A 16,414-nucleotide genomic window follows, 5' to 3' on the forward strand; every position below is an offset into this window, starting at 1 on the left:
AACAGTTTGTGAAACAACGTATCCTCTCAACGTCTGTTGTAATATCGATTTGCGATTTGTTGAAAGTAGTTCGTTCTCATTGGACAGTTTGATGAAAGTTATTTGTCGGAGGCAAACATTCGTGGCAATCTAATTCATCTTCTGTTCAAACGGTTTCGGTATTAAGTTGGAGGATTTTAGGGACAACTGGTATAACTTTCCGGTGACGAGTCGCTGATGTCAATATTCGATTCGCGGCAAGCTTGCGCGTAACTCGAGTTTCCGACTTGATCTTCGGTATTACTAAAGTTTTTCACTTGAGTTTTTGCAGGGGCCTCGGTTCGATGGTTCGATATCAGGTTGACAGAGCGAATACTGGCTAAGGTAAACCTATACGCCTGTCGGAAAAAATTTTCCACCGGCTAACGGAAGCGGCGAAAGCTCGGCCAAGAAATTGTTTTTCTTCTCACGAACAGACGCTGCAAGAACTGCGCCTCGTCTGTCAGCTCGATCGGTGTTTGAGTCGAAGTTGAAAGCTTCGGCTTCTCCCTTTTTTACTTCATTTTCTTGGTTTCTGCGGTTCGTCTTGTGTCGATACACTAGCCAGTAATTAGTCAGAGCTTGCGGCTGGCGCCGAGGAAGAAGCTAACTTCTAGATAAAGAACATGCATCTGGCTGGTTGTTTGTACGGATTATATTCAAATCGACCTTTCTCAGTACTCGTAGTTTTGTACTTTCATATTGTCTGCATCCTTTTCGTTCTTCAACCTTTGAGATTAGTGGATGTTGGAAGGAGCTGCTTGATTCCGAAAATCGTAATCAATCGTGTCGGCTGGAAAAAGAATACAAAACGGTCAACGGTAACGTTCAAATTTAATGACAAAATTTCATTTTTTACCTCGGGTTTTACTTGTTAACGCCTCTAATTTTTCAGTTTTACAACACACGTCAGACATTTTTTTTTTTTTTTTTATTTGTATTCCTAACGAAGGTTATACAGCTTGCCGGATACCAATTGTATACGTGTGATTATTTGTCACGCGGATCGATCCGGATTATATAGACGATAATTTAAAAAGCTTTTCCGTTATTTTTATCCTTTACTCATTCCTTCGTCGTAAAAACAAACCAATTATACTTTGAAAACAACTCTCGCTAATTTAGGTGCTCGCGATTCGGCTCGCCTCGCGTCTTATTGTTCAAGAAATTCAAATTGAGCCAAACCGAACGATCCATCGATTACTCGAAAATCTCGTTGAAGCGTAACGTCGGGTGGCAGATGGCTACCGGCACTAAACGATTTACTTTGGTATTTCGTCCTTGGTTTTAGCTCATGTTATTGCAGACTCGAGAACGTAAGAATTTACAGTTTCCCTAATTTTCGTTTTCTCATAATACATACTCTTCAATACTGATTAAATAACCATTTCAGCATGACAAAGGAAAAAACAACCAAGTCTCGTCTGACTTTCAGGTTTTATTCACCAACTGCCATTGATATGTTAAAGTATTCAGCACTGACCTTAGCCATCGGCATCGAGTTTTTGGTATTCCAACAGAAATTGCGGCTTCCGAAATTTATCGACACTCGTCCCATATCAATGTTACATATTTGCAAGGATGCGAGTAACGGTGACCGATATGAAACGAAAATCCATTTTAATGGTCGCGAGATAAAGATAGAATAAATAAGAGACAAGAGAGAAAAAAAAAGAAATGATACTCTGCAAACGAAAAAAGTAACCACCATAAATAAGACGTTCGCCCGTTCTTATCTTATCAAGAAATAGTCCAGCATGCGGACGGAGAAAGTCCGAACGCGACAGAGCCGACTTTCACTATTTGTTACACGTACCCGGGGACGAGTGCGTAGCTTTATCCGTCAATCGGTCTACGCGTATGCCCAACGTAGCCCCGGTTGCAGGAGTACGTCGCCGACACAGAACGTATGTAGACGAAGCGGTCAGCCGGAGGCACGTATTCAGGTCAAACGTCAAATACTCGGAGAGCACGAAAGCCAGGTACGATGTGTGCCTATGGATGTGTCTGCGAGCACGCTATCCAGATCCGCGGTTACAGGTCAGAGTTAATTAGGACTGAGATTAAACGGCTAGAATAGGCCTCCCGAAACGGTGAAGTGCTACAGGGTCGACGTCCTCGTCGAATACTCGCGGAATCTGTAGTTTTACTCGTTGAAGTATAATCCTTGTTACATCGTAGCGTCCAAGGTGGTCACGTACCTGGAAAACCGTGGAAATGTCACGGAATTTTTGTTTCGAAAAACTTGTCGCTACCCTGACTGCGTTACTTTCGATGAGATGCGTATGCACCAAGCCGCATCGCTGGCAGCAAGTGCGGCAATCTTTTTTGCCGTCCGATGTATATAGCTGGCCGGATCTTGCCGCATGTGAGGTTACACGCGTTAAACCAACATCATAAACACAACATATCCCTGCAAGTCGACCCTTCCCCTCGTACCACTACTGGTGGCTTAATATCTTTTGCTGGGATTCTAAAAATACCGTTTCCTGTTACGTACATAACGCGATTGTTGAACGCGTTCGCGTTCTTGTTTCAACCCGTTTCATTATTCTATCGAGAATTTTTAACAGTATCTTTATTTGTATTCCCGCGTAATTTATTCGGGCAACCGATCGTGATGAGAAACACGCGCGTTTTCGACTCGCTATTTTTGCATACGAAACGTCTGTTTCTCGTAGCTTCGGTTCCGTTTTTATTTACCCTCGACATTTTCACCTCGCCTCTCGCACACCGTACTCGTCGTGTCTTTTCGTATTACACACGCTGAGAATTATCTTCCCTTGCGTTTTCTTGTTTCCTTTTACTCGTATTATTCACCCAGCTCACCTCAAGCCGTGGTATAAATCTGTGTTACCGTGTAATTTCACCTTGGCGCCTCCTGCTCATCGACGACCCTACATTGCAGAGGAAAATTGTGTAAATTGTAGGTAACATTTACATATCGTATAATGAACGTGATACTTCAACTTGGGGCGAGATCAATTATTGCCGACACTGTCCTGTATTCGCGATCTAAATATCCTTCGGCAAAAAATTACACACACAATCTTCGCCGTCATTGACACTCGTGCCATAGCCGTGGTACTATACAATTAAGAGAGAAAACAACAAAGAGTTTTGCGAAATTTAACTTTTTATCCCAGTTTCTCGTGTTACTCCCTACTGACTCTCACAATTATAATTAGTCACGTTATGATTGAATACTTTACCGGGCACTGACAATGAAACACCGGATATGCATCTTATCGAGCACTCTATCTACAATAGGTTTAGAATATAATCACAAACCAAAGGTGCGTGTAAACATCACGAGCAGCAAAAATACTTCCATCTATTCTGTTCGTTTTTGAAATCCTTTTATTATTCATTTTACTCCTCTTTTTCGGGCCTCCACTTTGCGTAAATTAACTTATACCGCTCGCGCTCGTGTTACACGCTATGAAATGAAATTTGTAAAAAAAAAAAAAAAAGAAAAAGGAAAAGAAAGAAGTATCTGAATACTTTTCACTCTTTCAACCGGCCTGATTTACACATAAACTTTTTAACCGTTAACCTCTTCTTTCTATACCATATTTCTCTTTAAATTTTTCTCTCGCATAAGTTATAATAGACATACATTATCGGTGATTATTCGCTATGACTAATACATTTTTTATTCTTTTCATTTTCTAAACCTCTGTAATTTAGTGTTGGAAGAAAAATCTATCCAACTATCAAATTATAACGGAATGTCGAATAATCGGCAATCGCGATTCGCAACTTGATGTTACAATCAATTAAGACGTCGTGAACTATCTGAAACGGGCCGGACGACTGTTCAAATAATCGTTTAAAAATATTTCGCTATACATGACGCAACTCCAATATCGTTGTTTCTCCGGCGTTTTATCCCTTCCGTTTCTTTTCCCGCGTGGCTCTCTACTCACTGTCCATCAATTTTATCTCGGCACACCACCTACGCAATTTTTCCTCGATCGCGACGGTTTCTTCATCCAGCTGCATCGATTTTCCTTCCAACAAAGCGTGCGCGCCTTCCTTATACATATACGTACGTACCAAAGACGACAGCTTACGTGTTAGTGACTTATATACGGCCGTCCACGAAAAAAGCACGTCTCCGTCTCTCGCGGTTGACTCTCGGGGCTCTTTTATTTTTTTAGTAGCTGAGGGCGGGGGGCTGATTTCATGGCGTTTCCACAGGCGAGTCCATCAGGCCTGCGATCGATTTCGTTTGAGCCGTATGGCAGGACTTTTTGTCTTCTTGTGGTTATACCGCTTCTTTCTTTCATCTACTTTCCTCTCTTCTCGCGAATGGCTTCTGTCTATTCCAATACTATTTCTTTGGTGACATCTGCAGGGGGGGGGGGGGGGGGAGAACAACTTATCAGCTCCGAATTCTTCTGCACATTCTCTCCCTACTTCTTCCATCTTTTCATTTCATCTGTTCTCTTTTTTCTCTTATTCCATGTCCTACCCTCCCTGGCTTACTTACTAAGTAATGTCTCTCTAACAAGCAACGTTCTATCGCTTTGCTCATTAGCAAGTTTGATTTATAGATCAAGACTGCATGCGCAATATTATTAATTGAATACTTGGCCGTCTCACGGGCTGCGCCGTGATCGATAATTGCTAGTCCAACGACTCGTTACGGTAAGATAAGTTACGGCTTAATCATTGTATAGAAAACTGCCTCGCAAACTAATAATTTGAAACTGTAGCCATGCGAAAATATTTCTAAAAAGATTCGATAGAAAATAAAAAGGGAAATCGTCGAATCACGAAGCTGGGCGCTTCAAAGGGAACGAAGCTTGGCTTGCGTTCATCAAGGCGAACGCCACGAAATTTTCTGTCTGTTTTCTGCGCTCTGTAAAAAACAGACGGACTGGAATAAAAGAGAAATATAAATAAAAACTATACGCGTAACCTACGACTAGTTAGCAATCAAATTCCAACCGTGCGAAGGAACGTAGCCATGCTGTTGAAAAAATATTCCGTCATACGTATCTTGTGTCACAGGTATAACGACCCCGTTATTCCTATTGCGCAGTTTGGCCAATATTCCATACCTAACCCATGTCGCCACCACTTTCTCCACTTAGGGTCAACGAAGTACGATTTATACTATATTACGCTTACACCGATTGTGAGCAGCGTATAATGTACCTTTTACTCGGTCACGAATGACATAATATCGTCTGCAATCCGTAGTTGTACCCACACTTTCCATACACCTATAATCAAACGAATCGTTGCGAGGGCGTCACGAAGGTGTATTATCAAAGTTGCTGCTGCGGATGTTGAATACAAAAATGTTTTGATTTCTCGAAAATTAGACTTTATCGGTACTTCACGTGTGTTCAATTTAGACTCAGTACAGTACAGTACAAGTATATCAGGCAGGCGATCGTTACGTTAGCGTAAGAAACAACGTGACGTAAAACGTCAGTCTTCCCGTTTCCGGAGTTCGACAAAATGGAAATCGCACGTCGAGAAAATATTCTGTGAATAGTCCCCTCCGTCCTTTAAGAAAAGTCGTAATTTACTTTCTTCTGAAAATTTAACGATATTTTTTTCTTATATATTTTCAGGTTAAAAAATGGGGTGCTTCGGGAGCAAGGATAAGCTGAGCAAAGAGGACATGGATTTCCTGAAGTCGCACACGCGGTACGACGAAGCCACCATCAAGGAATGGTACAAAGGATTTAAGGTCAGTCGACGAAGCACCTTTCATTATTTCAAAGGTCGATCGTCGTATGAGATTTGAAAAACGAGGCCGTCGCAATTCCGACTCGGTTCCGATTTATTATCCACCGGTACTCGGTCGTTGACCGATAAATTTAGAGACTCATATTTCTTCGTGGAGTAAAAAGAAGGCAAGCTGCAGAGAAATCCAGCTCCCGGATCTCGGGGCTCAACGTAGTTTTCAAGTTGTCAAATACTTGAGGTTGGATTTTAGAGCTAATTAACATTCTTGCCGCGCGTAAACCTGCAACCGTTGTTTCTGTTCGCGGAATTTTCCCTCAATGCTTATTGAGCGGTAAAATTTATCGTTGTAAATAAAAATCTCGCTAGACGAGACGACCGTTTTTTCCTCCATTTTTTGCCTCTCATTTTCCTCAGCTGTCACGTTTGCATTTGACTTCAAAAGCATTCCCACAAACCGAGACCCTCGTTGACAAAGCAAACTGACCAAATACCGCTTCAATTAATCTCGCTCGCGTGGCACACGCGCTTCTCATTCTAATCAGCGGTCAAACACAAGCATCGCTGTATGTAATCGACCGTGTTAGTGACATTAATTGCGGGTTGCGAATGTTTTCTTACAATAAACAATGCGCGAATTATCGAAACGAAATCCGATTTTCAATGCGCGTTATACGTTTTTCAGTGAAGAAGTGGAACGTGATCCCTCGGATTCCTTGATGGACCTTTTCTCAATCATAATCCATTTTTCTCTCTCCTTAATTTTACCTTTCAAAATTCTAACCCGTCTCATTCCCGCAGAGAATGCTGTACCGTCCAATTAGAGCACATCCATTATGCTTTTGTAATTTATTTTATACGGTAGGTCTGTTCGCTAAGGTTCCTTTGACAATACCTCATCCTCACGATATTCCCACGAAAGTATTTTCGCTTCTATATTAGGGTTTTAAACTCGTTTTATTCCACATTGCCGCAGTACGATCGCGAAGGTGCTGGAAAACCGATCCTCTTCCCTTTTTTTCCTTCTGCTGCATAATTTTTTTCATTTTTTCTTCATCAATCCTAAAAAGTTGGCGAGAGATTTTGTGGCGTTCCCTGTCTTTTGTAAACCCTGTAAATTATTTACGCAGAATGTGTCTCCGGCGTTGTACCCGAGGAAAGTTGGTGTGGTTTCCCAGTTATTTAGTGGAGAAACTTTTGCCATTCCTCGTCAAAGTGGCCCTCGAAATTCTGCCTTCTTCACCGCGCGGTGGCGGAGTGAACCGGCTGGCTGGTTGGATCATTGATTCGCAGATAGCTGTGGGTGTATAACCAGCAACCGCGAGTAAACTTGACTCGTGAAAACTCGTTTGCGGCTTAACTTTAATCGCGCAATGCCGTTTCGTGTCGGTATGCGGCATACGCGAAACAATTTTATCATGCCCGAAAAAGGAAACGACGAAAATGAAAATAAATAAACGTGCGTGTTATAACCGAGGGAGGATGGATGAAAAACGGCGAACGAGAGAAACACGTGTACCTAGACTTCCAAGATGATAACAGGATCAATTTTACCTTATTGGATTATTGTTACGGCGACGTTTAGTTTTGTCGATATGTGATGATTTCTTAATTGCCCCAATTATACAACTATAAATACCAGTTGCGTACATCGCAACGTTTGCGGTATTAGCCTCAAAGGCTGATTGCATCGGAGTGCAGTGCAGTGCAGTGCAATAATAAGAACACGAATTTCATCATCGTGTGCATGTTACAGGTTGGAAATGCAGCGGTGGCTGCAGTATATCTATCTCGAGAGATCGTGGAATAAACGTTCGCCTTTTAGACCATATCAAAGTCGGATACCGTTTCTGTTGCGACATGGAAAAAAGGCTTGCAACCTTGTGTATAAGTCGATAACAGCTATGGGGATCAGTTGCCTTGCAACGCGCAATACGCAACACGAAAGAGACAAATAGGCGGTTTTATCTTTAAAATCAAATGATCCAGGACTAGAATTCAATTTCTGGGACATCGCATCGCATCGCATCGCGTGTCACTCATTTTTCCATATAGGTACCGTTTATGTGAAGCGCGGTGAAAAATATTGCTGATCGTCAGCGATGGTTTCTTTGTCACGGAAATTGCATCGTTTGCCGAAGGGTGGCTTTCAGCTCTCTATTTTTCCTTTCATTCGTTCAACCCGTCTACTTCTTTCTTTTTTTTCTTTTCTCTCTTTTTCTTCTTCTCTCTCGCCTCATTTACTCTTTCTTTCTCATACTGCATCCGTAGAACTGATCGCTCCGCAACTCGAGACCTTTCCGCGTTCGTCTCCCTTGTACTTACCCGCGCTATTATCAAAATAACCGTTGTAGAACGTAACTTCGGAGCTATTTGCTATTCAAAGCTTTTAGCCTCAATTCCATGGAATACGCATATAATAGACGGAGCGACGGCGTATGTAACTATAATACCTTCGTATTTTAGGCGCTTACCCGTTACTTAGGTTTTAACTTAGCCGTTGGTTAGTCACTTATATCAGGGATTGGTAGAAGAGACTTGACTGAAAAATTGCCAAGTTACCGCTCTGCGAGTAGCGGGGCAGAAGGCAGAAAGATACAGAGTAGGACGGTTGATTTTGCGAAAACGTGTGACGAGCCAAAAAGGCGAGATTATGTTTAAAAAGAGGAAAAACGTGTAAGATAATTATTTAAAATACAAGACAAGTGAGATATGAAGATCGATTTCTTTGATCGATCCTCCTGAATCTCCTACCCACCTCTTAGCTGTAACTTGTATGTGCATCTTCCGCCTCGCTGTCTACGCGGACATCGCGCCTTGTTGTCTAATTTGGTCCAACTCCGAGCGCAAAGTGATCCTAGCCATACTTTCCACGCATGTCGTTATAAATTTTTGCCAACATTAACCGTTTAATTCAAGTCACGTTCAACGTCCTACCTTTGTTTTGCAGCTTCATACTTATTAAACTACTTTTTGGTAACAACTGCTGCGTTTCTTGGTTCCACATGATCCCGGAAATATTTCCAAGTCTGATAAAAATATGAAATTTATTTATTTATTTATTGTAAAAACAGCCGGATGAAAAGCATTTTTTGTTAATCTACCATGAAAATTCTAACGTCAATTTTTACACAAACTTGATACACACCAAAAAATTTTACGCAATGTTTTCAATATATTCGAATTTCGAGTTTTCCGACCGACGCAACTTGAAGCATGCGTTAGCTGGAAGTTCTCCGTGTTTCGTGACATCGACGCGCTTGCAGACGATTCACCGTCACCGACCAAAGTTGTTCTTCTCGTCACCGCGTAACGTTGAACCGACGCGCGACGCGGTTAATTGGATTACGCAATTGCTTTGTTTTTGTCAGTCGGGCATGGCCGTGACCCGTATAATTGCGAAGGAACGTATCGGGTGTATGGATGACGGAACGCGACAGAACCGATGTCAACCATTCGGCGGTGTTGCAAAATTTTTACCGATCAATCTAGCGGTTCGATTCAGTGGAAATTACACTTTCGCCTGAAAGCGATGCGGCCTCGTCGTTACTCTACGTTGCTCTACACTCGTCAAGTATTCGTATATTCCGTAAAAATCTTCAACAATAATACAAGCTTCAATAATAAATTATCACTCGCATAAATTATTATCTGGAAAAAACAAAGTATGATGTTCGTTCTACATCGTTTCGACTAATATTTACCAGGGTTGTACCTACACTTTAATCGAAGCCGAAGTGTCGGATCGGAGGAAGCAGCAGATGAAACGGATCAACTGTTCAAACAACGCGAAGCGTTATTATGCATACCTGCGTCTTTTCACGTTGATATATTGCACGACGAACAAATATAGATCCCACACGATCTGCTTCTTCACCTGCGCTTCTATTGTTCCCCTATTTTTAACCCTTTCACAGAAGCCACTATAGTGGCACATCTTTTTCTTTTTATTTTATTGTTACTTCTGTTTTTTTATATGTTCCATGCAAAATTCTGAATTTTTTTGCATTTTCAGGCAACTGAATTGCGTGAGTGAAAGGGTTATCCGGATCCTGTTCTCTTTCCGCATGAACGTCCTGGCTGATCCTTGACTCTCTCCCTCTCTCTTCTTCCTTACTTCCTTACTCGAGGAACACCGGAAAATTTTACACGTGGGCATGAATAAATTAGGCAGTGAAAAACGGGTCGCGTCAACCCTCGGCATACCCGACCGCTTTTTATTCCAGTCATTTTTCGTAACTTTGGTGGAAAAGTTTGTTGTACCTACTTGAGTGCAAGTTCGCTGTTCCAACTTGAAGAGCGCGAGTACCTCGATACGCCGAGAGAGTAGATAAATAAATAAATAAAACCGAAGAAAAACAAAAGATAAATAAAAAATAAAAGATGTCGAGAAACGCAAAAGGTATCGCAAGCGGAGCGTTTTACATTTTTCACTTCATACTTTAGCTTTGCTCATTTTGTTCCTCTTTCATACCTCCGGATTTTTAACACGCGCGGTATACTTTAAACGTTTGTGAAAAAATTCTTCACCGCATATCAGCATGTTGGCACTCGGCTCCTCTCGCATCCCTCTGATTCACCGTACGACACAGTTATTTCACGCTGATACGTGAATACATGTACACATATATCGGAGAATAGGAGAATTTTCTTCGTGTCGCTGCGATTTGTTTTTGGTTATGTTGTTCGATTCCCATTATTTGTGTATTTACTTTTGTTGGACGTTACTCGCCGGCTACGGGGAAATCTGTGGCAGGCTTTTCTCAATCGATACGACCGCGGCCATCTTCTTTGCTCGCCTCAATTTCGATCTCTCGTTCCACCTCCTCGTCCTATTCTCTACGGTAGACTTGACGCGGATTTATGTATATTAGCTTTTATTCAAGACAGGTGTGGGGAAAAAACCTAGAATAATAAGCTCACCGTTGCGGCTCTCTTTCTCTCTCTTTACACACGCTCAGGGTGAGGTAGAAAATATTTGCGCCGGTGGGAAATTTCTACTCACAGTCAGAGTCGGTAAACAAGGGGCGAAGATCTTTGTTCTAAATAAAGTCTGCCTATAGCTTGAGGAATTCCATGGAAATTGTTTTAAAACGAAGAAAGACAGTATCGTGATCGCTGGATGAAAACTACATAATCAAACCAGTGCAGTGGACCGCTCAAATTGTCGAGTCTAAAAGTTAAAAGCTGTACAAAAAGATGTAAAATTTTACAGATTTTTGGTGTTTGTTTGTTATTTTAATATTTTCTGTTTTTTTTTTCTCTTTCATTTAAATGTGGGTAGATTTTTTCCAACGAGAGTATAATCTCGTTCGGAATGATGATACCGTCTTGCAAAACTCCCCGTCCTTTTGTACAGAGACCCGCGGGGTTGGGGTGAGTTCTCTTAATCCGTTCATGTTCTCACCCCGGCCCCGACAGCAGTTGTCGATTCCTCTCAAGTTCGTACCGACGTTGAAAGGATCTCAACAGATAAGAAAGCTTCGTAAGCTCCTCTTAAGATGGACGAAACGGTTCTGTCGGCGAAGAAAGAAAAAAATAATAATAATGGAGAATAAAAAAGATGAAGTGAAGCAAGAGGCAGGGCGTATTATTGAAAAAGTAAGGAGTCTGCTCATTTCCATGGATCCCTGTTCCTCGAGGTGCTTTAAAATTCTGTCGGAACAGCGGAATTATAAATGATCGCGAAATATCTTTCATAAGTTTCAATGCCTGGGTATTTTTGGCATCGGGATTCGAAACTCGGACAAGGAGTTTTTCCTCACATATAAATTTCCACGCCTTTCTCTAACTCTCTCACCGTCAGTTTAATCTTTGCGCTGCCCGCTTGAAATGCTAAGTGATTAGTATCTCCTCTTTGCTCGCCTCCGACGTTTCCCGCACTAGAAAATCCACTCGCACTCGGTCCGTTCGCTCCTTTGTCTTTCTTCCTTTCTATTCGGGGTTTAGGTTCGCGTGCCTTGTACGAGTCCCTCGAGTGGATGGCGGGCTCCTCCTCCTCGACATCGTACAGACCTCGAGTATCGTTTGCCGTTTTCTTTCCGACCTCATCCACGATCTCTTACCCGTTTCCGTTACCTCCCTCTTTGTACCCGCTTTCGTTATACGCTGCTAGCTGTGAACCGATAACGATGCCGAAGTGCCGTGCATTCGGATTAACCTAACCTATCGCGACTCAACCTAACCTAATGGAATTTAAGGAGACTAGAAAGATGTCCGTCATTGCGCGATAGTTGGTTGCAACTCAAAGCTATGATTGTCTAATGGAGCGTAAGTTATAGATCAAGTGAATAAGGTTAGCAGCATATTTTCAGATTATTCGGAAAACTAGTAATTGACCTCTTGTTTTTTCGAATATCTTTTCAACATTGTTCTCCAAAAATTAACTACAAATATGAGATCCTCGTAGAAAATTTTCAGTCGTACGCACGACGGTGTTGTGTTACAACTGCGGTAGTCCAAAGCGAGAGCAAAATAGGGTAGAGTAGAGTTTACTCAGAGAGAGAATGCAACGTTGTAAGTTTATTTGTATTAATAGCGATATTGAGTAGTGTGAGACAAATAAAATAGAAATGGAAAGACAAAAAGGCTTAATAATCGCTGAAGACAAAGAGAGAGAAAGAGGGGAAGAGAGGAGGTGAGATAGAGGGTGACGGAGAGGTGAGGGACAAGTTGAATGAAAACAAAATAAAGCCTCATCTAGCAAGTGGGTCAGAGCTTGAAGTCACCGCCACGTCCTTCAGCTCTTTCGCTCATAATTTGACATGTGTTTCCTACAGTCGTGTAAGGGTTAAAATATGGGCTAAAAGCCTCCCAGTTGTTCGTCTCGGGGAACGTGTCTAACCCGTTGTCTCGTACGTGCCAATGGCAGTGAATCATTTCTGAAACCGGACCTCGGTGAGGACCACTTACTCATCTCACTGTATCTCGACAAGTTTGGGTATTTTTTCTAACCGACGTGATACTTTTTTTTTCTTTTCTTTAGCAAGTCACCGATTTTATATGTGCGTGGTTTTGTAGGAAATCGGAGGTGTTCAAAAATAGAATAGACAAAGGAATAACTCGAAGACGTTGCAAAAATTATATTATACCGAGTCTGATCGATTGAATCGTGTCAGTTCGGTCCAGGAGTATATCTTCACGTACAAATCAGAAGACGTAATCAAAAATGAAACGATGCCGGACTAGAACCGCATTCGAAGAGTTTGCGCTCGTTCGGAGTGACCTCGTTGAATTCTTCTTCTAATGTGCGATAAATAAGCATAACTCACTCGAGAGTACCTTAAAGAGTCTCGGACAACCTGCGGTACGAACACTTTATACATACATACATTGAGCAGGATCAATATTGATTTTACATTTGTCCGAGGCATTTTCTACGTACAGGTACATATTCTCGTAGTTATTACGCGGAGAAGCGGAGGAGGACCGAAGGAACGGTCAGCGCTCGCTTGCGTAATCGAAATTGCGACACGGGTGTGGCTAAACCTCGTCCTCCTCCTCGCCTTCCTTCCTCGACGGCGGTAAAAAGACGCGTCGCCGTCGCGTTTTAACGCCGACGAAAATGTCAGCGTAACGGGGTGACGGCTAGGCTCGTGCCGAATGATCGATAGGCACCGTGCTAGGCGTCCCATGCGGGACAGGCCGAGGCTAAGAATGCTCGGGGATTTCGGGGATGGAACGTTCAACGAGTCGGACGGGTGTGAAGCCCGTTTCGCCTCGCGTTAATCCTGATAAGGTCTTGGCGTCGAGAGAGGCGGAGCGGTAAAAGCGGCGAGCAGCCCGACGCCAAAGCTTCGAGTCGTCAGCCGTCGAGCCGTACCTCGGTCATTAAAGACGACGAAATTTCGCGGCAATTCCCGCCCAGGACCTTTCCCTGATTGATTGTCGATCGAAGTTGATGTAATTTCCGCTTTCACCCGGTCCCCCGCGTCCTGCTCCTCCTTCTCATCCTCGATCAACAGATCGTTGCAATCTTTCGTCGCTGTATCGTATATTTCACGTTTCATGCCACGTGTTTCTCTTTTTTCTTCTTACAGCAAGACTGTCCAAACGGCAGACTGACTCCGGCCAAGTTCGTCGACATGTACAAAATGTTTTTCCCCTCTGGTAATGCCGAGGAATTCTGCGACCACGTCTTCCGCACATTTGACATGGACAAGAACGGCTACATCGACTTCAAGGTAATTGGTCTTACTGGATTTTACATATGTTGTACACGTCGTTACGCCCGAGTGCAGGTTATACTTGGAAAAGACCCGATCCTCCGAAAGAGGGATTCGCGAAAAGGTTCAACCGTTTCCCCACTCGTTCGCAATTTATTATTCCGACATTGCAAGGAAAGAAACTAACTTGGGGGAAATTCTGTATAGCGATGACCAATGGGTCCTTATCTGGATCTTCTTCCGTCTCAGGCAGCGTACGGTAAAAGTGATACATACAATGTGCATGTCGCCTTGGTTGCCGGTACCCTGTTATATGGAACGAAGTCACAGCCGACGTTCGTGATTACACAAGCGGCGTAAGATATTATACAAGAGTTGCGCTATCGTTTCGTCGACACTAATTGCAATTCGCTGATTTTTATTATACGTGTACCTGTATGTACCAGCAATCAGGATGCCTCTTGGCGATACGGCGGCCGCTGACATGCACCAGCGCAATCCAATCTGCGCCCGAACGAATACCGGCCAACAATAAGTGAATAAATAAATAAACAATCGCGCTGTGCTGGAATACCGAGATAATTGCGTCCCAGTCGTCGTGCTTACGTAGTTACCGAAGGAGTGCACCTGGAATTCTAAAGCGTGTATCTTGCAAGTGTGTCGCTTTCTTACGAGTTGCTTGAAACCAAATTACAAAAAAAAAAAATAAATAAAAAATAAATAGATGACAACTACTTGAGAGAATAAAACCAGCCGACGATTCTTGTATCGGACTTGTTAGTTGGAAAATAATTACTCTTAGTCACCGCTGTTAAGTCGGCGACCAATCGGCGTTGTTGAGGATGCGGTTTGCATTTATTTATTTTGTTTTTTCTTCTTTTTCATCTACATTTTACAAGCTGTAAAGAACAAACAGTACTAAATGAGTACAGCGGCTATGCGTTCATAATTCATGGTGTCCAGTAAGAAATCCGTAACAAAGTCGAGGATATTTTCTGGTTATTCAAAGACATTAAAAGTAGAATATTTTCAGGACATGAGAAAAATTCAAGGATAGTTTCCAGCACTTTCGAAGGGCAAGTAAAATTCAATGACATTTTCAGGAGCACCGTGAATCATATCGAAATGTTTTTGTTTCCATTTTCATTTTATCATACTCATTTCCGTACTTCTGTAGTCGTTTGCGGAGAAATCCTGCACGTTCCCATAACAGGCACGAACGTTCCCGGATAATTTTGGTACCTAATCAAATAACATTTGTCGTATATGCGTATCATCCAACACGCCGCCACGGCGAAATGTCAGGCTGTTTGACAAAATGCCACGAGCGACGACAACGCACGTCAATTCGTATCCGCAAAACTTTAAACTCGATTTGCTCGTACACGTGCCGAAATTTTATCGGACGTGAAACTTGTTCTCGTTTTCGTTTAGCAAAAGATTCGAATTTTCGTAAGTGCGATTCGAGGGTCGATCGTTAATCGATCCGATCGATAATAATCGTTTGTTATCGTGTCTCCGCGGGCTAGAAAATTGAAATTTGCTAACGCGGATGTCTGCTATTAGAGTATTTCGCAGGCAGGTGGCATCGCGAAAGTTTCCGCGTCACTCCTATCAGTGAGGAGACGAGGTGATGCAGGGGCGAGCAAGACGTGGACTGAATAAAATATATATATCCAAGAACCCATCGCCAATCTCGGGTAATTATGATAGTTGCGTTGACGCCGAACGTTCTTAACGACGTATTGTATTCTCACTCGGTGAAATAAATCCGCGGACGCATAATAGCTTATTAAAGTTGTTATATAATTAAACGAACGAGGTCCCAGCGCCACGTCTGCGATTATAACGCCCGGTTCTCCTTACCGACAAATCAACGTAGCTACGAATTTTGCCTCGAGACAAGTTCCATGTACATACGTGACCATCCGACGTCAGAAGGTGTCTCTGTCGGAACTGTCGGACGAGGAATAAAAAGTAGGTGTTAAAGGAAGGGGATACAGGAAGCTTCAAGTGTTTCGCAGTTTCAAATCTAACCCAATATACATACGTTATATGTGAGGTATTCCATGCCAAATCGACAAACGATTTTCCCTTACCATTTTTCATTTCATTCGTAATTTTGTATACTCCGACACATTTTTACGAAGGTAAATAATTCCATTTTTGAAAATTTCCTAATTATTCTAAAAAAGATTCTTCGACCCGATACCATGCGGGAAATTCATTCGTCGAGTTGGCATGGAATATCTCATATGTACGTGCGATACCTCGTACGGTGTCTAAATTTTTTCGCCGTTCCTCGGTGTCTGTACGACGTGATTGGATAATCTATAACAGGCAAACGACGCGATCTTCCTTATTGTCTGTGGCATTATTATCACTCGGGTAGATATTGGCGCGACCACCTATACAAATTTATACCGATTACCCACCCCTAAACTCGAGTGACGTCCAAATAAATGGTCCTCGATGTACATTTGTATACCGCTCTCTACACTTATACCGGCTGTCTTATCTCGAAA

General features: G+C 42.5%; 2 protein-coding genes across 6 annotated transcripts in view; both read left to right on the top strand.

Moving 5' to 3' along the window:
- LOC124297154 (neurocalcin homolog) overlaps positions 1-16,414 on the top strand; it is a 109,156-nt gene that overhangs the window by 61,895 nt on the left and 30,847 nt on the right. The window lies entirely within an intron of this gene.
- Positions 1-16,414, top strand: part of LOC124297156 (neuronal calcium sensor 2) — a 97,991-nt gene that overhangs the window by 61,640 nt on the left and 19,937 nt on the right. For all 4 annotated transcript variants that reach the window (XM_046747862.1, XM_046747863.1, XM_046747864.1 and 1 more), the window contains 2 exons: positions 5,610-5,728; positions 13,764-13,907. In XM_046747862.1, coding sequence (XP_046603818.1) covers positions 5,618-5,728; positions 13,764-13,907 — 255 coding nt within the window. In that variant the 5' untranslated portion in view covers positions 5,610-5,617. The remainder of the gene's footprint in view (positions 1-5,609; positions 5,729-13,763; positions 13,908-16,414) is intronic.

The sequence above is a fragment of the Neodiprion virginianus genome, chromosome 2, assembly GCF_021901495.1.
Source record: "Neodiprion virginianus isolate iyNeoVirg1 chromosome 2, iyNeoVirg1.1, whole genome shotgun sequence".
In the NCBI taxonomy this organism is placed as follows: domain Eukaryota; kingdom Metazoa; phylum Arthropoda; class Insecta; order Hymenoptera; family Diprionidae; genus Neodiprion; species Neodiprion virginianus.